Below are 25,228 nucleotides of genomic sequence, written 5' to 3'. Positions count from 1 at the left end.
ACTTTTATGCTTTAATATAGGTATGTTTCAATATTTAATATTAGAAAAAATATTTTTATTTCAATCAATAGTAACAAAATGTCTCCCATGTAATTTGAAAATTCGTACATTACATTTTGGTTGTCAGTTTAAACATAATATATAAATATTTTTTATCATAAAACAGTATTTAAAATATTAATCAAATAATAGTTTGATTTAAAATCATGATTTATTAATGAATTTAAAAATAGATTGAAAAAAAGAAATTACTATTTTTAAATAACCAATTCATTAAAAACAACAAATTAATTATTTTCTAACTTATTAAAATAAGAAAGAAAATAATGAACCGATAGGAAAGCGACGAAGCTACTTACAATTATTAACAAATGGATCTCTTTCAAACAACTTAACATTAAATAACAATGAATCATTTAAACGAAATTATAACCTGTCCTACTATAATTATTTATACTTAGAAGATCTCTGTTGACGAGTTAAAAAATCGATTTTTAGTATCACTTAAATTTTTATAAACTTGTTCCATTTCAGGTCTATTTTGTGCGAGTTTATTTGCACACCACTTCCCCAATGTTACCAAATAAGTAAAAGTTACCTGATTAAATCCTGCCTTTTTATCCACTAAAATGTCATATTCTTTATCTTCCCATTTATCCATTAACTCCTTCAAAAATTTGCACTTTGATCTACTGTGGTCATAGGCTGGCAATCCAGTTGCCAGTTCAAAAATTACTATTCCAAAACTGTAGGTATCAATTTTTGTTGATAGATTTCTACTGGAAATGAAATCTTCAGGAAGGTATGGTCTGGTTCCAAAAATTTTACTCACCTAAAAATATTTAAATTACAATTTATATATTATGAATGTTATGCAGTTCCGAAAAGCACCCGCACTTTTCTTGTATTGAAATTTAATAATACTTCATTAATATTTATGAAATACTTTGATTGAATTTTCTTCTGGTCCTTCTCTTGCTAAACCAAAATCTCCAATTTTTGGCTCAAAATATTTATCCAATAAAATGTTTGCACTCTTGATATCTCCATGAATTAAAGGTTTATCTCCAATAGTGTGTAAATATTGCAAACCTCTCGCGGTTCCAATAGCAATATTATATCGTTGTTCACAAGAGAGTGGTTCCTTTTTATGTTTTTGTAATAATATATCCTCTAAAGATCCATTCGGCATAAGTTGATATACAAGACACGGTGCTTCTCCGTTTAAACTATAAGCATATAAAGCCAAAATATTATCGTGAGGATGTGAGTTTAAAATTTTTATTTCCCTCAAAGATTGTTGAAGTTGTGTAGCGTAGCTCTCGTCAGACTTCCCACTGCGACGTTCTATTTTTTTTATTGCAACTTTAGTATTTTTCCATTTTCCTACAATTTTAATTAATTAAATGTAATGAAGGTAGTAGAATAAGAGTATTCGATGGTTTTTTGTTTTTCTCATTTACATGTTTCATGTCTAAATAAATATATAAAATAATACCTCTATAAACTGTTCCAAAGCCACCTTTTCCCAAAATATTCGTTTTATTCCAATCATTAGTGGCAAGTGAAAGTTCGTCAAACATTGCTAGAGGTAAATTATTATCTACTGGAGATTCATGTAAAAGATTATTCGAATAACTTTGAGGAAGAGTTGGACTCCCACATTTTTCAAGTTGATTTATTATTTCACGCCATTGTTCATTTTCTGTCTTTTTTAAGATTACTTTTTGAATATTTTGAGTTGGAGAAGCTTGATTGAAATTTTTTGTATCAATACTTATATTCTTCTCTTTAGTCTTTTTTTCTTTGCGTAATCTTAACATATTTCCTTCTCCTTTATCAATAAGAACATGATATTGCGGATCTACCAATGACCTTAAAATATTCATTGCTTGATAATGATGCATATTTGATAAAAGACTAAAGAGTTCTAATATTGTGTGATTGTATTGACTCCACTTAGTTAGCAACTCATTTGTAGGATTAGAATCTTTTCGAAGTCTATTGATAATGTCAAATTCAAATTGCATTCCTTTTCCTAAAAAACAAGTATATAAATTTAAATTTGGTAATAATGAGGACAAATTATTTATATACCCATCCTTTACTTACCTGCTAATTCTTCCCATTTGTCATTTTGATTTAAGATTTTACACAATTCCATACGAATGAAATATGGCATTTCGTAAATATACATTTGTGCATCAGAATCATCACACATTTTAAAATCAGACACTTTTTGACAGATTATAACTTTATTCTTCTTCTTCTTCTTCTTCTTTTTACTTTGTCTTTTGATGTATCATACGGTCAATACAAAATTTTACTATATATAAATATATATGCAAATAACCAGGAATTTCCAATTCTTCTTCCTTTTCTTTATCTACCTTTTAATGTACAATTAATTACTGTAGACAAGAATGGATTATAATAATCGACCATGATCATAACAATATAAAGGTAATTTCTACAATAAAGCAAATAAAGTACTGCTGAAATGACAAGGTTGAGTCACTCCCATTGTAAAGGGTCTTACACACCTTACTACGATTTTTTGGCGGAGAATTTAAAATAAGATTTTTAATATTTCTGAAAAAATACATTGGTATGTATGAAGTATAAATATAAATATTATGTTGATTAATTATTAATATAATAAAAATTTTATATTATGATTGGAATGAAGGACAAAAAAAATTGTATTTCGCACATTCCATTACTAAAGGTGACGCGCAGTCAGTTGCTTCCATACCCTGACAACTTTGACCTTGAAGTAAAAACTTTTTATTAACCAATACCTATCCATCTTTTATTTATAACAACAACAACCACTTGTCAGTTCAAAACAAACTTAAAATTTTTTAAAAGTTATAAAGAACAAATTATTCTTAATTTAAAAAGGAAAATTTACATTTTACAAGTTCAGAAGCGAAATAATATAATTATTCAAAAATAGTTTTTTTGTATAATAAAAAAAATTTTATACAAAAAAAATCCTGAACATGCATTTATTTTCAGTTGCTAAACGAATCCTTATTAACATCTAGAACATATAGTTAAAATGAATGAAATAGATACAAAAATGTTATTAAACATAGAAACAAAACAAGGGACAGAATTATCTAATAATGCTGATAGAAAATGTGAGGATGATGAAAATATTTGGTGGGCTAGTGAAAGTACTTCAAGCACAGGATCTTACAGTTCTGATTCTGACAGGTTAATATTAATTATTTAGTAATATCTCAAAATAGTATCGTTAAAATATAACTCTCTTATATGTCCATGTAGTTCTATTGCTGATTGGGAAGCAGAAATTAATGCATCCGGTGAAGTATTCTATATTGAATCGTATCCAGATTTTATTGTTGTCAATGAAAAATTATCAGAAAATGAAAACCAGTTTAAATCATCTCAGTTCGTCAGACGGAAAAGTACGACTGGAAAGTTTACACGTTTTATTAAACAACGTGAAAGTATTCGATGTAGTACTCGTAATAAAACACTTCAAAATACTTCATTAAATACTGAAAAAACTTCAAATAAAAGTAAAAATTCTTGTGTAAAAAACTTTTTGGTAAGTCTCTATTGTACAAGAAGAAAATTAATTTAAAATAAATGAACATAACTGTAATAATTTTATACTTTTTTTATAGAGAAATAAGACTTATGAAGTTTCATTAACTATAGATCTAGAAAAGAAACAAAATTTAGGAAGAAGAGCTTCTAAATGCGAAGCTTATTTGGGTATAATACCTGGAATTTCAACAGATGGTACAAAAGTTGTTGTTACTGGTTTTGTTCCACATGGAGAAGCTTTAAAATCACAATGTATCAAGGAAGGTGATTATTTGTGTCGTATCAATTCTACAAATGTTACTTTTGAAAATTTGAACAGTATTCTTTCGAATATGGTTTCTTCTACTGATGTAAGTAATATTTACCTACCTATTAGGATGATCTAAATATGTAAAGAAACAAATTTTATTTGAAATTATTTTAATTATAGGTACTACTGGAATTCCAGCGAATCACAATCAATAAAACAGAAAATTTACCAACTATGAATTCTCCAAATGTAAGAATTTTGAAAAATTAAATAATATTTAAATTAGTTATAATTTTTTATTAAATTTTCAATCTCATTTCTTTTAAATGGCACTATTAAAATATTTAATAAAATTAGAATTGCCAACTATAAAATTTGTTCTGCTTTTCAGCAATCTATATTAGTGAAACAAATTGTCGATCAAAGTAAGTGTAAATTATACATGGATAATATATCCAAAGATTCTATTGGAATCATGTTTGTAAAAGCTACAAATCTTGCTGAAGTTGTACCTGAATCGCAGGATATCATATATGCTTTTCCTAAAATAGAAGATATGACACAAGAAACATTACTTTCTGTAACGAGAGGAGCTTTCGTTACATTAAATCATATGATAACTGACATATTAGGACCTCGTTTAATAAGGTAATCTGATTCATTAATACAATTCCTATTTTCAATTTAATTTTTTAATTTATCCTATTTTTATTTCAGTTCCACTATACTTTGTAAAAAACAAAAAGTGTATATTTCATACACTACTCGAGAGGATTATTTACTTTTAATATCCTTACCAAACAGTTGGTATGTTTATATAAAGAGATGCAAAGCATTTCAAAGATATTATATTTACTATTTATTTTTTAATTTATTGATTTCAGTTGCAACGAACATCAAGCTGTCGAATTGACTACCGACATTGTTCGAATGCTTGAATTTACATATGGGAATTTGACCCAATGTTTTACTTCTGTAGATAATCACTCATCATTGGATCATTTACTTTTTCTTATTTGTCAACGAATTCAATTAAAAAAGTCTTCTTCTGATGTGGTAAATGATACAGCGGAAACACAAAACTTTTCAACTATTTTACCGTGCGCTCAATTAATTCGTTTGCCGAAAGAAGCACATATACAAATAGACTCTGCTTTAAATGAAATGGAAGCTATGGATTATCGAGATTGGGTAAGAAATAACGTCGAACGTAATTATTTTATAGTTAAAATTATAATTCGATTGAAAACATACTATGTACTTTTTTTTTGTTGCAGAATGAAGATCCAATGAATTGTCAGCGTTTGTATACAATCATTGGTAGTTGCTTGTATCATAAAAGTTATTTAATTGGATCTCATTTACCTGACAATAATTTAATTAAAGTAAATTCTTTCCTACGACAATATGGACTACTAAACTTAGTCACAAATGAGTCATTAAAAGCATTAATAATATGGAAAAAAGTTCATCCTTCCCTACCAACAGAAGAATTTGTGAATAACACTACCTTTCCTCAAAGTCAGTGTTATTTACTCATTGTTGGATTCAAACATGATTTATTAGCAGTTATTTTTGAATCTGGAGGATGTACTGCAAAGTAAATTCAATTTATTTATAAACCTCAAGCTATACATTTTTTTACTTAAGTAATAATTATTTAAATTGCGTAGAATTGAAGAAAACGTTGGTCCTAATCCATTTTATGTGGAAGAAGCTCAAGAGACTTTACAACACATTCAAAAAATTGGTATACCAACATTGGCTGCCAAATGGATTTTGGTTAACACTATGGTGGACGAATTAAATAAAGAACAAACTTCTTTAAGATCATCCACAAGTATTGCAGAGAATCTCTTTGGATTTATTAAATCTTCTGAAATGCAAAGTTTTTCTGATAAAACTAATTCTAATTCATCATGTAAAAAAATACAAGAAGTACTTTCTACAAAACAGCACAATAATGAAGATAATACTATGGCTTCTGGGTCAGGTAACTATTAAAGAATTATTAATTTAAACAATTTCTAAGCTGTAGGAAATAAATTGTTTTCTTTTTGTAAATCATAGAATTACTTCAACTAATACAATTAATGGTCATTTTTGTAAATGAATTTCTAACATAAACGAATTTAATAAACAATTTTTCTTGTTAAGTATATTCACTACAAGCATCGGATGATTCTCAAAGCCAAGGAACAGGAGTTGTTAGTGAAATGAGCGATGAAGCAGCTCCTATTCTAGGTCGTCGAGCAATTAGAGAAAAAATAAACTTTGCTTTAAAATATTCTGAAGATAGTGACTCAGATGTGGATGCATATAAGGTACATTTTATTTTTAAATATGTATATGATTTCATTAATACTTGAAAAATAAAATGCAATTTTTTTCTTTTCTTTAGAATGAGAAACAAGGAAATAACATGGATATTGCCAATATTCGAGAGAGTCTTTTATGTGAAGCAGAATATATTTCTCCTCACATATTAACTGTAGGAGATGGAAATTATTTACTTCATTATTTACATTTGGATCTATGTGAAGGAATTTTAATATCATCATTTTTTGATAAATGTGTTATAAAAAATTCAGAAATAGTTAGCAAATTTTCTAGATGTGTACAAATGATGCATACATTCTTACAAAATACTTTAAGATATAGAAAAATTGTAAATCAAGATGGGGAAAAGAATGTAATTAACAAAAGTTTGGTATCAATCAAAGAATATGGAACATTATTTGTATGGAATAATTTGAGTTATTGGGTGGTAGGAAGAATACTACCATATCCACGTACAAAAGAAATTTATGTTTGTTATCAAGATTCCACTCCACAAAATTTAGTGGAGATGACATTCCGATTGAATTCCATTAATTGAATTCTTATTTTTAGCACTTTTTTAAACTAACTTATTCCAGGACTAACCGATGTTTAATGTTTTAATTTTATTTTTATACACTCTTGTGATTTTAAGATGATCTTAAATCTTTTTTAGGATGATTCAATCAACTATTACTAATTTAATTCAAAGATTTAAAATTTTATAAAATAAAATTGTTAAAAAAAGAATGTTTAAAATTTTAAGTAAGAAGCAACAGCGTTTGAATAATAATATTTTTACTTAATTGTAAGTTAAAAAAATATTACCAGTTCAATTATAAACATGTACAATTAATTTATTTTTTTAAATGATGAGAATTTTTTAAAAGGAAAATACATTATTTAAAAAAAAACTGTAATCTATTTAAATAGTTTCCTTTCTCCTGTAGGCTTATATATTTAATTAAGCGTCTTTTGAGAATTCAGCTTGCGTTTTTTGTTTTTCCAGTTGTGCTCTGTAATAAAACGAATATGACAGTTAATTTTGAAATTAAATATTCGACAGCACAGACTCCAATCAATTAGAAATCATTATTTTCAGGAACGTAGTGATTCATTCTGACTTAATGTACTTTTTAACATGTTTAAAAAATTAGAGATACAAACACTAAATACCTCAATTGTTGATTAAAGTCGTCTTCAACATCGTCATCATCCCAATTATCTTCCCATACACTCACGCTAATATCACTATTATCTTCGTCCTTCGCAGTCCAATCTGTAAAATAATTAAAATTAGTAATTATTATTATTATTATTCTATAAGATATTTAAAAATCAAAGTGAGATATTTAATTTAAACAAAAGAATGAGTTGCTTTAAAGAGAACTGAATTTTTCAAATGAAATTGCCTTCGAATAAAATTAAATGTGTTCGGAAAAATCCTATTTCTTTGAAGAAAAATATACTTGTGACATTTGATAAATAAAAACAAACATTTGTATCTATATTTTAAAACTAATAATCTATTTTGTAAATAAAAATAACGATATTTGGGATGAAACGTAAAATTAAGTCACAAAGTGCTACATCAGCAAGAAACACAATATTATTAAATAACACATTATTTCGAATCTATAACAATGATAAGTACACCAGCAAAATATTAAATCAGCGTTAATATAAATTTGTGAAAATATTTACACTTTTTATAACAAGTAAAATAAGGTTAGATTCAAGATAATACATAAAATAATATTCTTTTTTTTAAGTTGTCTCTCAGGACATTCATCTTAATTATTTTTATACGCGAGGTATTAATTTAACAAAAATTAGTATTTTTAATAATATTAAATAAGAATATCCTTAATTTTTAAACAAAAACTTTTAAAAGAAATGTTTACCTTCAGCTGGAAATTCTTCAAACTCATCATCTTCTTCAAGCAGTCCCAAGTCAACTTTTGATTTGTCAGTTTTATCTGCCATTTTTTAAATTAAAATTTATTTTTATGAAAGAGTTTAATTTTTAAGTTATATATTTTATTTGTATATTATCTGCGTCCAGTAAATGATGAAGCAGTAAAATTTGTAAGTACATAAACGGATGGGTAAGTTCGTTTCAGAATTGAGTTGAATTCACGGTTCCATGTTAATTCACCTTAAAACACTGAGTAAGTTGTACCTACACAACCCTGCTGTAACGGTAGATTTATAAAGTAGAACATCTGAAATGTGAATCAAAGAAATGAAACAAGAGAAGTTCTACATACTATATGTGGAAATCGATTTTACATGGATCAATCCTTATTTAATTGTTTCATTTCTTTCTTTTTCTTTTGTATAGTGAAACCCTTATGGTTCTTAGTACATAACACTTCAACATCAGTTGTACTTTTATATTTGTAATAAGTTTAAAAAAATATATTGTCTAAATAAAGTTTAAAATAATATTTTAAAGTTGTATTTTGAATAATGCTATTGTAGTGTGGAGTGTGACAATGACATTTAAATTGAAAAAAAGCTATATTTTTATGTTCAACAAGGTCAAAATTTAAATGTCTACCTTTTAAGCGCGACAGTGGCGCTATTTTGTTAGTTTTACGTGATATATAAAGTGAAGGAAGATTTTCTTACTTAAGAAAAGGTAAGGTAATTATAGTAATAAAAATAATTGATTCTATTTGTATATAATTATTATTAGGATTTAAAATATTTGTCAACTTATTTTGAAAGGGATAAACATAGCATGCCAAGTTCCTCCAGCCGTGGCTCAGGACAATAATAGATTTGGCTGGATCGCAAACAGTTGACCCATTGGTTCTTTAATAAGTGATCTTTTTCGTTAAAAGTAAGTTGTTTCCATTTTCAGAAGCAACAAAATGCTTTATTATTATTATTATAAAAACCTTGAAATACATAACCTTTATTTAAATTCATCATACTCAGAATGATTTATAAAAATTTCAAATAACAATTTTCAAATATTTATTTCCTTATTGATAATAATTCTTCAGTATTAATTGTTAATTTTTAAAATATAACGCTTGATTTATGTTTAAATAAAAGTGTAAATTTATTTTTTATCACATATGTGATATACATATAACTTGTGAAAGTTTATACTTAAATAATTATGAATTAGTTTTATTTTTTAGATTAGAGTTATTTTAATTATGTTGTTCTAATTAATTAATTTTATAATTAAAAAAAAATGTCTTGTGTAAAATGTTTTAAGAATGTATAATTTACATATTGTCAGGAAGTATGGAGGGTCAACAATTTTGCTTACGCTGGCACAACTTCCAAAACACACTTTTAAGTTCTTTACCAAAGTTATTGGATGGAGGTCACCTTACAGACGTCACTTTAAGTGCTGGTGGCAGACACATTCATGCTCATAGGATAATTCTTTCAGCATGTAGTTTTTACTTCAAAGAATTATTTAAAGTAATGTATTTTTATTTGAAATTTTGGGGAATCAATATTTTTATTTAAACTTAGTTTATATATATATATATATATTTTTTTTTTGCATAAATTTCAGGACTTGAATGCTTCTCAGCATCCTGTTATTGTTTTACCAGGCATGGAATATTCAAATTTATGTGCATTAGTCACATTTATGTATAATGGAGAAGTAAACATATATCAGGAACAATTGCCAGCATTATTGGCAATGGCAGACACTTTACACATTCGTGGATTAGCCGATATTGCTGGGGTACGTCTTTTTTATTATTAGCATGACTTATTAATTCTAATTTATAACATTGTCTGATGTATTTTTTTATTTTCTAACGAAATTCTCGATATAATTTTTTGTTGAAACTCATTTGCGTTTAATTATACTCTAATCTTAGTATCGTTACTCGTTTCTTAAAAATATATTCTAATTCGGTTCCGGTAAATTTTTGGAATTTCTCTATTAAATTTTTTTTGAAAAAATTTAATCAGTATCAAAGTCAATATAAAAATTCGGTACATAGTTAAAATTTCAATTGATTTAAAATTATTCATGATATATAACATGATTTTGAATCGATATTCTGAATATTTAAAAAATTGAAAAAATTCTTGGATTAACAAATAAATTTTCCGATCAATATTTTGAGTATAGAAAATTGAGATTCGATACAGAAAATATCCTCTCACATGCTTCTTTCAGTTAAAATTTTTAGCGAGAGCAGGAATTACAACTTGAGAAGTCATCATTAACAGGTATCGTGATAATAAAATTCTATTAATTTTTGTTCTTTATTATAAATAAATAAAAGTAATTTTTGAGATAGTTTTTAAATAGTTTCATTTGAAATTTTAAGAAATGAGTAACGAGCAAAAAGATTCAAAATTAATTTTTTAAATATAAAATTTTTTAATTTGCAATTGAGATTTCTTTTTAAAATTATTAGTGGTTTTATTAAACATATTTGTTTATTTTACTACAAGAAAAATATTAAAATTGCATGAAGGCACTTAATGCTGATTTAAGATATACTTTTAAATTAAGCATACAGGAGTCTAAAATTTATTATTGCTTTCTTAAAAGTATTTTCATATGAAATTAGGTTCCTTTTTTATTTTGATTGAGGTGTTTAGTGCACGAGGGATTATGAAATTATCCAAAGACGCTAAAATATTAAATTGAAGTTTAAAGCGTGTAAATTCAATTTATCCTTTCTAATTTTTAATTTAGGTTCTAAATTATTTATTTTTTTTAGAAAATGTAGAATGTAGTATCACCACCATTAGTAGAATTAATGGGTCCCATGATTTTACATAGTCAATCCAGTTGTCCCTAATTCCTATATTAATTTCGAAAAGAAAAAAACTAACAAATAAACATTTGCTTGTACCCTTTCTAATCTCTTTTTATCACCCTATGATCGTGTTGTTTTGTTCAGGTCACTTAAATACAATTCACTGTCGTTCCTCAAGAAGTACTTCACACAGGATTTAAGCCAGTGCATTTTATAATCAATAATGTGCATCAAAGGAACGATAATGAATAAAAACGATATCCACGAGATCAAGAATCGTTGTGTGTGTTGCAACTAAATGCAAGTGGATGCATCCCATGGAACTTTATCCCATAGAATGAATTTACAGGTATATTTATAAAATATAGATTATTCATGATTTTTATTTTACATTTTTAATAGTTGTTAGCAAAAAAGTTTAGAAAATATTTTGAGTTATTTCCAATTTTTTTTTCTCTAAATTAAATTGAAACTTAAAATACGATCGAAACGAAATGGGAATTTTTTTTTTACAATTATCTCAGATTCATTCACGCCAGCTTTAACATAACCACGATATTAATTTTTTTTGTCCACTTAACTAAAAATCCCTCAAGCTGGTTTGACAATGTACTGATCCTTTATTCTCATGGTGGAATGGTTCTACGTACATAAATTATTTTTTTAAAATAAACTTTACATTAATTGTTAATTAATTTTTACCAGCTTGAGAGATGATTTTGTCAATTAAAAAAAAAGTTGAGAATTTTTCTCAAAATTTACTTGTTTTAATTTTTTTTAAACTAACTACATTCTTTTAAGTGATTAAATTTAATTAAAAATGTTATACTTTAGATAAATTCAAACTACGATAACGGAATGATCGTTGATTCATCAAATCCATCATCACAAGATAAAGATGTGACAAATAATGCGGCAATAAAAACAGAAATAAAAGACAATACCTTAAATTCAGAATTGGAATCGGTACCATATAATTATGCGGTAGACAGTATAGATGAAGAATTATCAAACGATTTAGATAGTATGCCTTATAGTGTTAAAACACAACCTTATTATTCGATAAATGCAAAATTAAACCAAAGAGAAAGAAAGCCTGTGATTGGAAGTGTAACACCTATAAAAACAAAAACAACAACAATTGAAACTAATTATCCAACAAATGTTAATGATGAATCATCATCAATTGTTGATGAGTCAAATAATACAATAATTGAAGATAATAATTCAAAATTACTACCAATTTTAGATACAAATTTAAAATTTATCTCTGGCTCATTATCAAATAGACAATCACAAACATGTAATAAAACAAGCGTAACATGTTTAGTTTGTGGCAAACAATTGAGTAATCAATATAATTTAAGAGTTCATATGGAAACACATAGTAATAGTTCCTATAGCTGTGCAGCATGTTCTCATGTATCACGTTCACGTGATGCTCTCAGAAAACATGTTTCATACAGACATCCAGTAACATCACCACAAAAACGTTCTCGATATTCATCGAAATCATAATACGAATTTTCACTTTATTTATACATATATAACAAAGTTGTATATTAAAAAAAATTATACAAATAATTTAGTTTTCGAAGAATAGAATGAGAGAGAGAGAGAAAGAGAGGAAGAATGTGTGCGTGTGTCAAAATTTTCAATGTTTAAATGAATTTTATTGTTTTTCTTGTTATCGTTAAATCGTTTTAATAAAGACATTTTAGAATTTAAGTCTTTGTGTACGTCTTGCGTTTGAAAATACACATTTGAAATGAGATAAATGAAATGTTTTGAAATTAGAAAAAAGGAATACGAAATTTAAAAAGTTGTTTATTATTGTTAATGTTAAACAATACTTGTCTTATCATCGAGAAATGTATTACAAAAAAATATACAATAAATCTAAAGTTATATGATAAATAAATAAAAATGCATTTGTAGTTAGTTATGCCACAAGTAATAAAAAAAACCATTGTGGTTTAATATTTAAAAAGAAAAAAGAAAATTAAATCTTCTCTATACGCCATATTTTTGTATTGCAGTCTTGACCAACAGAAATCAAAGTTTCTTCGTCTAACCAAACAAGACGAGTAATTTGACTTTGCGGATGTGCATCTGAAAAATATGGTTAAAAATATTAATTTAGCAATCTAATTAAAAAAAAATCTAAACATACTTTTAATAATTGTGTGTTTCGCTGGATTTGTCACACTCCAAATTATGATAGTCGTATCAAGGCTACCACTTGCTACCATAATTGAATCCGGTGACCAGGCGACAGAATTAACTCTCGCATTATGAAAACCCCATTCTCGGTTATGTGCAAACTAAACATAAAATAATTCACATTTTAACTAAATTTATTAATAAAAATCAATTTTACATGTTGACACTTACCTTCTATAGAAAAAACCCAGCAAGTTAGAAATTTACCAAAAAAACGTGTTAGTAATATGAAAAAAAGTAAATTTAAATGAAATTCAAAATTTACCTTATATTCCGGAAGAGAATATAAAATCACTTTTCTATTTGCATCGCAAGCAACCAAATATTTATTATCAGGACTATAGGCAACGTCTGTTACTGGACCTAAATGTTCCAATTCAGTCTTGGGAGAAAGTTTTACTCCATCTAACGTATAAATGTAAACTTTATTATCGGAAGCCGAACCAACTGCAACCTCTCCATTTTCTTGATTAATTGAAATACACGACGGTTCATAATTAACAGAACATGTTGATACTTTCTTTCTATCTTGAATAACAGTTAACTGTAAAAAATTACTTGCTGTGTGTTTATATTAGAGAAATAATTATTTTTTTTTTAATTTGCTGAATAGTACCTGCTTAACAGATGCAACAACAACAATATTTCCATGTATATCAAGACCACGTGGTTGTGAATCCAATTTTAATGCAGCTGAATCAATATAGACATTTGTTTCCAAATCAACAACTCGCAAGGTATCGTCAATCCCAGCTGTATATAAATAACTATCAGCTGCTTTCATTCCATTAATTTGATTTCCATGTCCTTGACCATCAATTCGATCATTTTCACCACTAATTGCATTCCATTTTGTTATAAATCCATCATGAGAACCAGTATAAATTGACGTTCTATCGGGACTTAATGCTAACACTGTTATTGGTTTATTGTGTCCTTTTATTATTTTCAATGGCTTCGTGGGATCATCAACGTTAAGATAATTTATAAATCCACTTAGAGAAACTGTTAATAAATTCGTTCCTTGCCACAAACAACTGACCTGTAAAAAAATTATTACCATCACCATTTTTATGATTTAATTCTAAAATTGTTTTCTTACTTGTTGATCATCAACTGTCGATCCCATATTAAATTCACAAATCATTGTTCGTGTTTCAACATCCCATAATTTACATGTTTTATCACCGGACGCTGTCAATAATTGTGTACCATCTGGTTTCCATGCAACCTATTAAAATGATTTGTTTAATTTCTTTTTTCTTTTGTCAAAAGTGAAATTTTCATTTTTCTTACTCCATAAACTCCGCCTTGATGAGCTGGTGAACCAACTTCGCCAATTATTTCCGAAGATACACCATCGTAAATAAATACTTTTCCATCAAATCCTGCGGAAGCAAAAAGATTTCCCGTTGGTGAATAACGTACTGCCTGAACGAAACGAGTGTGATCTTGTTTGGTCATTCTAAATTGAAAAAAAACAATTATTATTACAATAACTATAGTTGAATAAAAAGAAGAAAGTATTTATTTAAAAAGTAAATCTTACTTAAATTTAAACGGTGGACCCTCGAAAACTGCAATTGTATTATCCTCACTTCCAGTAATCAGTCTAAATGGTCTTGTTGGTCGAAAATCACAAGAATTAATCGATTTGCTTTGCCCTGATATTTCACCCACAGATGTTCCAGTTTCTGCCATAAATACATGACCGAATCTAAGAATAAAATAATTAAAGCAGTGCTTTAAAAACAGAAAAAAATTATGTCTTTTATCTAAAAAAAATCAAAATTACCTTTCTCTACCTTCACCGACAACAATCAAACGTTGACTATCTTGCGACCAAGCAATATCTTTTATCGGACCACTGATAGGTTGAAATTCATTTTTTAAAATATGCTCTTTATTAACAGTATCCCAGATGCGAATTTTTCCAGATTGATCTAAATTATAAATAAAAATTTTAGAAACTCAATCATTATTATTTATTATATTCGCTTTTCAAAATAAATTCAGTTCAATGGATTTTAAATTAATAGAATAAGTAATTTAGAATCATTGTAATAATACACTCACCTCCAGAAGCTATATAAAATCCACTGGGAGAATATTTGGCAACGTTTACAGGGCAAGAATGTTCCGTATAAATATCAGCAACAGCTGGATTCTACGAAAATTGTATTCATTAAAATAAAATATTATTAGCAAAAAATAAAACATTGTTTTATTTAATTATTTTTTTTAAAGATACTCACATCAATATTTCTAATAATAACACTATTCCCATTGGTGTATAAAAAATTTTTACCCTTTGGATCACCACCCAAAACTAAAGGTTGACCTCTTTGAGTCCGAGGTAAAGTAGCAAAAATGTATTCTGGAATTATAAAATAATATTAACATGCTTTTAAATAATATAAAAAAATTTCTAACTTACGAGTAAATAGTTTATATTTATTAAATATCATTCATATTTTAAATATAAATAGGTTATAAAAATTGATTTAAAAAATAAATAATAAACAAATATAAATAAAAAATACACATTTATCCTTTCTAAAAAAGGACTTTATTAATCATAAAATAAATTTACGTGGCTATATTATATGTATATCAAAGAAAACTCTCCTGTCAGTCATAGGAAGACATGCATTTTGCATAAGTCTATCTCTGTTGCACTCATCGACTATGACTGACATGACGGTTTCCTTGCGGCATACACTTAATACATGAATCCAAAAATAAAATTTAATGAAAAAACTTACTCGTTTCATAGGACATTTTTAATTACAGTTGAACCGACTTGATATATTTTCAATAAAAAATTCAGTAAATTTTCTTCTATAATAATAATTTCAGCCACGTTCATCAACTCTGATGATCAACTCTAACTGTCTTATCTATATGCCGTGCAACACATACACTCACTCTCACAATAAACATAAGTCTGTGTCTACTTTTGTCCCGCCCAACGCCAACTCCTTATTTGGTTGTCATTGACTGTACTATATACATAACTATAAAGAATTTTCATTGATTTTAAAACATAATTTTTAATATTTTCTCTTCATTCAATTTATTTTAATTATAAATTACTCTAATTAACATTTAACCAAAATTATGTTTCAAACATATTTTAACTAATATAAACATTAATTATGTATAATAATTTTTTTAAACCAGCTTTGACGCCATCTATTTTTCTGCCGAATTACTAAATATGCAAGTACATTATTTAGTTGATAATGCAGTGGGCAAAGATAAATAATATACAAGTATTTAAGAAGTGTATACTTCAAGACATGTCATTATATTATATATTTTTGTTATTATTAATCAGTGTAGAAATTTAAAATAATATATTTAAAAAATAATGTTTTGCACCTTGTAAACATTATATTTCCCGTTTCAGTCAGTCGCCCGGATAGCTCAGTCGGTAGAGCATCAGACTTTTAATCTGAGGGTCCAGGGTTCGAGTCCCTGTTCGGGCGCACTTTTTTGCTTTATTTTTAAATTTTCAAATGAATATTGATTTAAAATTAATTTTGCAAAAAATGGACATGCGGAATTTTTTAAATAGATGATAAAATAGGTTTTTGTTCTTAAGTTTACTGATAGTATTTAAAATTTGTACAATTTTGTGCCAAAACACTAGTGAAAAATGATATAAATTAAATCATTTTTTGTGTTTACTGTACAAATAACATTATTATATAAATTAAACATGGTGTAAATAAAAATTTTATAAAATACTAAAATAAATTTGATAACATTAAAATTATTTTATTAGTAGTATTTTCTTTACACTAGTTTTAATTATTGAATTACTTTACTTTTTTGTTGGGGCTAATAACTCGTCAAGCATCTGCATTTCGGCTGAAATAAAAAAGACATCATTTAAAAAATTTTGATAATAGATATATCATTGTGGGTAGAATTATTGTAACTACAACAATATATTCAATTGTTGCATTAACATTATAGACATAGAACATCAATAATTACCTGCTAGTTGAATCTTTTTCTCAGCAGCAAGTTTTGCTTCTTTTGCTGGCCTCTCTCGTTCCTCAATTTCTCTAAGCATTGCTTCTCTCTTACTGAATTTATTATGATTATAAATTCCATAAAATACTCCAGTTATGAGCAAAGACCATCGACATGCCTAAAATATTATTAATAAAAATTAGGTTTTTATTATAATTTGTGAAATCTTGAATTAATATATATTGTACACAGATTTTAATATAAATTTAAAGTTCAAATAATTACAACAATAATATGCACATTAAATTACACTTGTTTTTTTGAAATTATCAAACAACTTACATAATTATAATATTTAATAGTCAGAAGTATCGTTATTTATTTTGCAATTTTAAGGGTTAGAAAATAACTACTTGTAGTGAAAAAAATATCTTTGTTTAATGATTTTCAAGAATAATATTCAAAATGTTTTTTAAATATAAAATTGAAATACCTTAATTAATGGAGAAACTCGAACAGGTCTTGGATTCAATTCTACGGACGACATTTTTTCTGATTTCGATCACTGTAGTACAGTAGAACAATCGAAATGTTCTAAAATGTAAAGGAATATTGAATTAAACCAGGTTAAGTTAGATTAAAGCTCGTCTCACAATGTAAAAATGGCGGAAATTTATGGTATAACCAGAGTTCGGAAACACATTTATTTACGTATAACTGTCGTATTTCAGACGTTCGCACTATTTTGAAACCATTCTATTGTAGAAACGGCTTAACGTGAGACTGCACCTTGTGTTGTGGACCCAGTCAAATAGTTTACTTTTTTGTAAAGAAATTTTAATTAAAATTAAAATACAGTGACAACTACAGATAAATATTGTATTATTATATTGTTAAGTTTATTGAAAATTCTCAAAGAAAATTAAATTTCAATTATTTATTTTCAATTAACTCTTAAACGTCATGTGCATTAACTTTCTTTATTGCGTTTTGCAGGTCAGCTATAAAAGATGATAAACTGTTTATTTCACTGATGCAACAATTGTGAGTGAATATTAAAAAAAAAAATATCAGAAATTCTGATAAAAGCTATGTTTTGTAAACTATTAAAACAGTGGATTTATAAACTGGAAATGAAAATATAGTCTGGAAAAATAATGTGTTGTTGAGTAACAGTGTTCAATGTAAATTGTCACTATATTATTATATATTTTAACTTCCGTATTTACACCTTAAATGGAAAATAATCTACAGTGAATAGTTTGCCAGTGACAAACCACGAAAAATGGTGAGTCAACATATTATATGATGCTACAATGACAATTGTTTTTCATATTTTTAACTCTTAATTTTAGAGTAAACGAACATCTGTTAATTTAAATATAACCAGATTAAGTTCATTATAACGTTATTAATTTTGCATATGTTAATAACTTAGACTAGTGCATCTGTAAAGTCAAGTGAAACAACATCCATTTTTATATTAAAAAATAAGTTGTTTTTTTTTACTTTTTCCTAAATTTTTCTATCATACACTTAATTTTTTGAACTTCTTCTGCTACAATAGAAGATATTATTCAATTTAGTTAAAAATGTAAGATTTATAATTAGATTACTATAATTGCAAAAAAAATTTGGTTTCTTTTTAAATTTAGTAATTTAAATTTTACCAAAAGTAAATTTAAGATAAAAACATGCATATACTGAGTCATTCAGATAAGTAACTAATATATTATCAATTTGAAGAAATGTGGATAAAAAAAGTTAATTTTTCAGGTTTGATTTTTTTGTCGCACTTAATTTTTTTTCAATGTCAAAGATAAAATTATTTTTGTTAATTGTCTTTTATATGTGTAAAATTATGAATTGTTGCCCGATTAAAGTAAAAGAAAATGACAAGTCATTTTATCAATAACTTTTTGACAATGCACTTTGTTACATAACAAATTGTGTAATTAAAATCCTTTTATATGAAATATTATTTTTAACTAAATTCAATTATGAACAAATATATATTTTTTTGTTACATTTTTCCAAGAAATACACAGGTATTATAAATTTTACTGTAAACAATTGACAGTAACTATATATACATATATATATATGATCAACAGTTACAGTAGAGCAATTGTCTAAATTGTGATATAGGAAACAAATTTAAATGATCTATAACCAAATTAATTTTATATAAATAATAATGTCAATTATTTTAATTGTGTGGACAATTTTTCAAATTTATTTATTATGTTTGCATGAAAAATCGAAAAACTATTAATATTTTGCAGTTAAATTGTTAATTAAGCCGCTCGGCAGATATTTAACTAATACATAAATTAGTTAAATTTTTTACTCATAATGTGTTTCATTAAATTTTTTTTTCCACATTTAATTTTTCATTATAGAAATTGAAATCATTTTCTCCCAATCCTATATTCTGTCTACCGCATCATTGAAATATGAAATGTACCTATTATATAAATATGTATATTACAAAAATAGGTACATTTAAATATTTGAGTGCAATTTTCAAAAAGCAGATCAGCTCGATGCGATGGAGAAATTTCCACTGAAGGGTACATCATCAACATCATTCAGCAATTCTGCACTAGCCACTTATCACTCGGTCGATGCCCAGGTAGGCATCATACTTCCCTCATTCATTCTCAATTTATTTTCTACATTTTTATATTATTTATTTCAAAATCATTACATTCTTTTTTTTTGTTTATTCAATATCTTTAGTTGCTGAGAAATATGATGTTTAATATCTTCCGATCGGCTCAGTCCATTTTAAATATTTATTAATAATAAAACTATACACTAATTTGACATTACAGATGAGAATAAAAATTCTTTTTTAATAGTAAATAAATATTGATAAGTAGACATTTATTTTAGAATGGTAATGGAGTAAAAAATGGTAACTCGGATAACGCACGTTTAAGAAGCGGTGCAACAAGTCGTGTTGGAAGTCAAAGTAGTGATGAAGATATGCTTGTGGCTAATCAACAATCAGCTTCACATAAATCAGGAAATAATGCTTATCTAGAGAGAAGTCTTCGTCTTGATGATGCATCATCACATTGTAAGTCATGTGTATAAAATTGATGTCTTTTTCAGAAGTTACAAATTTTTTTAATTGTATATTTCTTTTTATTTATGAAAAAAAATAGTTTCAGCCGATTCAGATGACATTCCTGGAATCGGTCAATATGATGATTTTCATACAATTGATTGGCAAAGAGATATTGCGAGAGATCGTATGCGACATCGTTATATATTGAAAAAGAAACACGATTCAATTTGGGATTTAATTAAGGGTGCACATGATGCATGGTCAGGATGGCTTTGTGTTTTATTTGTCGGTCTTTTTACTGGTGTGGCGGCTGGTGTTATTGATATTGGCGCATCATGGATGTCAGATTTAAAATTTGGAATATGTCCCGAAGCATTTTGGCTCAATAAAGAGCAATGTTGTTGGAGTTATAATGAAACAAATTTCGATGGAGAAAATTGCTCACAGGTGCTTGTAATTTACAATTAATTAATATTTATTAGAATATAGAATTTGAATTTGTCAATAATTATGTGTTTTTTTCTTCCTTTTGATTTCAGTGGTTAACATGGCCTGAAGTTTTTAAACAATCGAAAGATGGAACTGGCTCAGATTTTATTTCATATTTATTCTATGTAGCATGGGCTCTTCTATTTGCGTCATTATCAGCCTCATTAGTGAGAATGTTTGCTCCGTATGCTTGTGGTTCTGGTATACCTGAGGTGATTATTAATTTTTATAATTTTTCTTTATTTTTATATATTTTAAATTTTAATTACACTATTCGTGCAGATAAAAACTATTTTAAGCGGTTTCATAATACGAGGATATTTGGGAAAATGGACACTTATTATAAAATCCGTGGGTCTTATTCTGTCTGTATCGGCGGGTTTAAATTTAGGAAAAGAAGGACCGATGGTACATATAGCGTGTTGCATAGGCAATATTTTTTCATATTTATTTCCCAAGTACGGTAGAAATGAAGCGAAAAAGAGGGAAATTTTATCAGCCGCTGCAGCTGCTGGTGTTTCTGTAGCTTTTGGAGCACCGATTGGCGGTGTTTTGTTCAGTTTGGAAGAGGTATTTTTCCAATGTTCTTTAAATAAATAATTAAATAATAATCTTTAAATAAACAAATAATATTTTTTTTTAGGTCAGTTACTATTTTCCCTTAAAAACACTGTGGCGATCATTTTTCTGTGCTCTAATTGCTGCATTCGTATTACGATCAATTAATCCATTTGGAAATGAGCATTCTGTTTTATTTTATGTCGAATACAATAAACCTTGGATATTTTTTGAATTAATTCCATTTGTGATGCTAGGAATAATTGGAGTAAGTAGTATAAACAGAAAAAAAAACTTTGGATAAAATTTTATGCTAATTAAATGTTTTTTTACAGGGAGTCATTGGTTCATTATTTATTAGAGCAAACCTCTACTGGTGTCGTTATCGCAAAACTTCCAAACTTGGTCAATATCCAGTTACCGAAGTATTGGCAGTTACTGTCATAACAGCAATAATTGCTTATCCTAACCGATATACAAGAATGAGTACAAGTCAGTTGATTTATTTGCTTTTCAGGCAGTGCGGTGTCTCGAATGCTGATTTAATATGGTTAGTTAGCAATTGAATTTTTCAATTAACCCCTTCGCAGTGTAGCAAAAATAAAGCTTCAGTGTCCCGTATGTGGGAAAAAAATTTTTTTTTTTTTAAATTGATATTAAAAAAAACCCGAAAATCTAAGAATACCCATTGACAAGTTTATTGTATTGTTAAAATAATGAAGTAAACGATTATTAAAATAATGAAGTAAACTATCGATAATTTATCATATTTTGTGTCTACTTATTTTTTTTGAGATGCCGCTATAGCGGTCATGCACACTGGTGGCACGACATTTTTATGCCTCTATAGAGGTCAATAACAGTGAAGGGGTTAAGAAAAATGTATTCTTTCTCTAGTACTAAAAAAAGTCCTTTTTTTAATAGCGACTACAATCGAAATTTTACGACAGTCGGTTCGGGAATTGATGTAGCCACAGCTGATGCAGGTGTATTTGATGCTGTTTGGCTTTTGGTGATTGCGTTAATTTTGAAATTTATTTTGACGATATTTACATTTGGTATGAAAGTTCCCTGTGGCTTATTCATACCATCATTGTGCTTTGGAGCAATAATTGGACGTATCGTTGGTATTGGAATGGAACAACTCGCCTATAATTATCCTCATATTTGGATGTTTAGCGAAGAATGTTCAACGGGCGTTAATTGCATTACACCAGGATTATATGCAATGGTTGGTGCCGCTGCAGTTTTAGGTGGTGTGACAAGAATGACAGTTTCATTGGTTGTTGTTATGTTTGAATTAACTGGAGGTGTTAGATATATTGTGCCATTAATGGCAGCAGCAATGGCAAGTAAATGGGTTGGTGATGCACTTGGAAAACAGGGAATTTATGACGCTCATATTGGACTCAACGGTTATCCATTTTTAGACAGTAAAGATGAATTTCAACATACAACATTAGCTGCTGATGTCATGCAACCTAAGTGAGTGCAAAATTTCTACAATTTATTTCCTCTATCATAAAAACATTTTTTTTTTTTAATGGAAACTAAATTACATTTTTTCTTTCTAGGCGTAATGAAGCATTACATGTACTTACACAGGATTCAATGACAGTTGAGGATGTGGAAACATTATTGAAAGAAACTGAACACAATGGTTTTCCAGTTATTGTTTCGAAAGAATCACAATATTTAGTTGGTTTTGTATTGAGAAGAGATCTGAATTTAGCTATTGCAAATGCCAAAAGAATGATGGAGGGCATTACACGACAATCACTTATTCTTTTTACAAGTGGAAGTAATATTCAATCACACGGTATGCCACCACCTTTAAAATTGAAAAAAATTCTCGACATGGCACCCATAACAATTACGGATCAAACTCCAATGGAAGCTGTTGTTGATATGTTTAGAAAATTGGGATTACGACAAACACTTGTCACGCATAATGGGTAAGTGATCGAAAATTCTAAATATTTTTTAAATTATTCAATTATCATTAAATGAACAATTTAACTTTGATTTATTTTCTGATATTTTTGCAGTCGATTACTAGGAGTAATTACTAAAAAAGACGTCCTAAGACATGTAAAGCAGTTGGATAATGAAGATCCAAATTCTGTATTATTTAATTAATATTCTCATGTTTCATTTTATATTTTAAATCCAAAATGAAACATCATTCGGCAATAGTAATGATTATTATTTTTATTATTATTGACATTCAGTTATGCTAATAAAGCAAATAAAAAAAGAAATGATTAGACTAAATTGTGCGTGAATAAAATTAAAAATTCATCAAATCAATTTATAATATCTACCGCTTTGTTTAATTATTGAATCCAGATCTTAATTTCAAAATTCAAAATATCTTATCCAATATTGAGGATGATTTTCTAAAAAATTGAATTTCTTTTAAAAAAATTATCCAAAATTTTCAATTTTTCATCATTCATTTGAATACAGCGATCGCAAAAATTTTCAAATTAGAATCAATTTAATTAATTTTTAATTTATCTCACCGCGTGAATTGTATTATTTAAAAAATTTTTATTTATTAATAATATCGGTCGAACAAGAACAAACTGATAGATTAATAAAAAGTCATATCTAATGAATTTCGACCATATAATATATTTTAGACCCATAAATTTTTTCTTTTTGAACAAAAAAACAAATTAACTAATTTTATCACTATTTTGAAAAATTAATTGTATGCATTTCTTTTGTGTTTGTACATTGCAATAGAAGCGTATATCTATTATACTTGATGTAAGAGTGTCTATTTAAAATACAATTTGCAAAAAATAGAAGAAAAATACTCGCTTTTCAATTTCTCGATGAAATATTTTAATGCTACTGAAAGAAAAGAACAATTATATATATATATAATAATCTGTTAAACAGATAGTTTTAATTTTAATTTTTTTAAAAAAAAGTAATTTATTGTTATATAAATTAAATATCAAACGGAGAAATGTGGAATATTCAATATTTGAATAGTGCAAGTTTCATTTTATTTCTTTTTTAATATCCACATTTCTTTGTACTGGATATTGCGTCCTACTGTGGAATAATAATTTTTAAAATATTGTTGCATGAATATTATTATTGTATACATCAATATATACAATAAGAATTTGTAAATATCTTATGGCATAATAATATAATTTACATGTCTCTTTAAGTGTCAAATTAAAAGACTACAATCACAGCTCTGTAAATTGGTTTTCTTTTTTCCTCCCTTCAATTAATCTATTTTGTAATCATTGAAATTTTGTATTAAAGCAAGTTGTCATTTTGCACTGACTATATAATAATAGAATGCTCGCTTATCGCAGTCCAGAGGCTGAATACATATATACACCTCTTACCTCATTATGTATACTTTGATTTATTCTGTATGGAACTTTGCCGCTCTGTTATGATGTGTCACCAGACCATCCATTCATCTTAAAATCTACTCTATATTTAACATATGTTAAGGAAAAATTACCTACACCTCTATTAAAAAAAAAATAAAATAAAAATTCGTTCGTAAATCTTCGGTACTGTTGTATCTGTTTAACATGTTAAACATTTTTCAGAGAATACATTTAACATTTGCTATATACAGTACCAAACTTTATTTTATTTTAATATTTGTTTTATGTCGATTATATTATGGAAATTTATTTTTTATTTTCTAAGCGCATTTATTGATTACACAATCGAATTTATTTTTCACCGAATTTTTATTTAAGCAAATTGTTATTTCGTTGAATTTTTATTTTTATTTAACTAGATTTGTTTTTTAATGAATTTACAATTAACAACATTTATTCTTTTGGGCTAAATCATTTTTCGATATTGGTTTTGATAATTATATATCATAAAAATAGTTAATTAGAGCCTGGACAAATTTTTAGATGAAAAATTAAATTTTCAAAAATAAAGAAAATGGAATTAAATTTTTTTTTTAAATTATTAATTAATAAAATTGTTAGA

At 26.9% G+C, this 25,228-nt stretch overlaps 7 protein-coding genes and 1 non-coding gene across 14 annotated transcripts; 4 read left to right on the top strand and 4 right to left on the bottom strand.

The window, feature by feature from the left end:
• Window positions 1-33: 33 nt before the first annotated feature.
• On the bottom strand, window positions 34-2,480 carry LOC127290701 (serine/threonine-protein kinase pelle). Its single transcript, XM_051319456.1, has 4 exons — window positions 2,113-2,480; window positions 1,499-2,038; window positions 947-1,386; window positions 34-832 (listed from the first exon to the last, which is right to left on the bottom strand). The coding sequence occupies exons 1-4, from the start codon at window positions 2,219-2,221 to the stop codon at window positions 458-460; spliced, it is 1,464 nt and encodes a 487-aa protein (XP_051175413.1). The 5' UTR covers window positions 2,222-2,480; the 3' UTR covers window positions 34-457.
• Window positions 2,481-2,802: 322 nt separating this feature from the next.
• On the top strand, window positions 2,803-6,838 carry LOC127290770 (protein inturned). The gene is made up of 11 exons (XM_051319552.1): window positions 2,803-3,222; window positions 3,295-3,580; window positions 3,660-3,932; window positions 4,013-4,081; window positions 4,224-4,480; window positions 4,550-4,639; window positions 4,717-5,023; window positions 5,110-5,432; window positions 5,506-5,825; window positions 5,990-6,156; window positions 6,234-6,838. The coding sequence occupies exons 1-11, from the start codon at window positions 3,065-3,067 to the stop codon at window positions 6,708-6,710; spliced, it is 2,727 nt and encodes a 908-aa protein (XP_051175509.1). The 5' UTR covers window positions 2,803-3,064; the 3' UTR covers window positions 6,711-6,838.
• A 149-nt stretch (window positions 6,839-6,987) lies between these two features.
• On the bottom strand, window positions 6,988-8,261 carry LOC127290775 (26S proteasome complex subunit SEM1). The gene is made up of 3 exons (XM_051319564.1): window positions 8,056-8,261; window positions 7,328-7,430; window positions 6,988-7,167 (listed from the first exon to the last, which is right to left on the bottom strand). Exons 1-3 carry the CDS (start codon window positions 8,135-8,137, stop codon window positions 7,116-7,118), a joined length of 237 nt encoding a protein of 78 aa, XP_051175521.1. The 5' UTR covers window positions 8,138-8,261; the 3' UTR covers window positions 6,988-7,115.
• Window positions 8,262-8,431: 170 nt separating this feature from the next.
• LOC127290773 (modifier of mdg4) lies at window positions 8,432-12,636 on the top strand. Of its 2 annotated transcripts, none has more exons than XM_051319561.1 (5): window positions 8,432-8,795; window positions 8,885-8,999; window positions 9,411-9,598; window positions 9,696-9,872; window positions 11,743-12,636. In XM_051319561.1, the coding sequence occupies exons 3-5, from the start codon at window positions 9,416-9,418 to the stop codon at window positions 12,424-12,426; spliced, it is 1,044 nt and encodes a 347-aa protein (XP_051175518.1). In that variant the 5' UTR covers window positions 8,432-8,795; window positions 8,885-8,999; window positions 9,411-9,415; the 3' UTR covers window positions 12,427-12,636. The 2 variants fall into 2 exon arrangements, with proteins under 2 accessions (XP_051175518.1, XP_051175519.1); XM_051319562.1 differs by having other exon boundaries at window positions 8,432-8,800.
• A 79-nt stretch (window positions 12,637-12,715) lies between these two features.
• Window positions 12,716-16,256, bottom strand: LOC127290772 (actin-interacting protein 1). The gene is made up of 11 exons (XM_051319559.1): window positions 15,897-16,256; window positions 15,387-15,508; window positions 15,208-15,298; window positions 14,927-15,074; window positions 14,681-14,848; window positions 14,428-14,596; window positions 14,234-14,362; window positions 13,748-14,173; window positions 13,397-13,675; window positions 13,082-13,232; window positions 12,716-13,020 (listed from the first exon to the last, which is right to left on the bottom strand). Exons 1-11 carry the CDS (start codon window positions 15,910-15,912, stop codon window positions 12,911-12,913), a joined length of 1,809 nt encoding a protein of 602 aa, XP_051175516.1. The 5' UTR covers window positions 15,913-16,256; the 3' UTR covers window positions 12,716-12,910.
• Window positions 16,257-16,549: 293 nt separating this feature from the next.
• Window positions 16,550-16,622, top strand: Trnak-uuu (transfer RNA lysine (anticodon UUU)). The gene has a single exon. It is a non-coding gene; the product is annotated as a tRNA-Lys (tRNA).
• A 267-nt stretch (window positions 16,623-16,889) lies between these two features.
• LOC127290774 (uncharacterized) lies at window positions 16,890-17,767 on the bottom strand. The gene is made up of 3 exons (XM_051319563.1): window positions 17,609-17,767; window positions 17,137-17,293; window positions 16,890-17,007 (listed from the first exon to the last, which is right to left on the bottom strand). The coding sequence occupies exons 1-3, from the start codon at window positions 17,660-17,662 to the stop codon at window positions 16,961-16,963; spliced, it is 258 nt and encodes an 85-aa protein (XP_051175520.1). The 5' UTR covers window positions 17,663-17,767; the 3' UTR covers window positions 16,890-16,960.
• Window positions 17,768-17,886: 119 nt separating this feature from the next.
• On the top strand, window positions 17,887-23,548 carry LOC127290771 (H(+)/Cl(-) exchange transporter 5). Of its 6 annotated transcripts, none has more exons than XM_051319554.1 (12): window positions 17,887-18,007; window positions 18,112-18,403; window positions 19,653-19,750; window positions 20,014-20,200; window positions 20,289-20,638; window positions 20,731-20,892; window positions 20,963-21,250; window positions 21,324-21,506; window positions 21,574-21,788; window positions 22,163-22,723; window positions 22,813-23,193; window positions 23,287-23,548. In XM_051319554.1, the coding sequence occupies exons 3-12, from the start codon at window positions 19,667-19,669 to the stop codon at window positions 23,375-23,377; spliced, it is 2,502 nt and encodes an 833-aa protein (XP_051175511.1). In that variant the 5' UTR covers window positions 17,887-18,007; window positions 18,112-18,403; window positions 19,653-19,666; the 3' UTR covers window positions 23,378-23,548. The 6 variants fall into 6 exon arrangements, with proteins under 6 accessions (XP_051175511.1, XP_051175510.1, XP_051175513.1 ...); XM_051319553.1 differs by having other exon boundaries at window positions 17,893-17,994; XM_051319556.1 differs by having other exon boundaries at window positions 17,893-17,994; window positions 19,650-19,750.
• Window positions 23,549-25,228: the final 1,680 nt, after the last annotated feature.

This window comes from Leptopilina boulardi, unplaced genomic scaffold (genome assembly GCF_019393585.1).
Source record: "Leptopilina boulardi isolate dan_hultmark-lab unplaced genomic scaffold, ZJU_Lbou_2.1 LbouV2_80, whole genome shotgun sequence".
NCBI lineage: Eukaryota > Metazoa > Arthropoda > Insecta > Hymenoptera > Figitidae > Leptopilina > Leptopilina boulardi.
The sequence above is the reverse complement of the archived record's forward strand: the minus strand, read 5'-3'. Positions and strand labels throughout refer to the sequence as shown.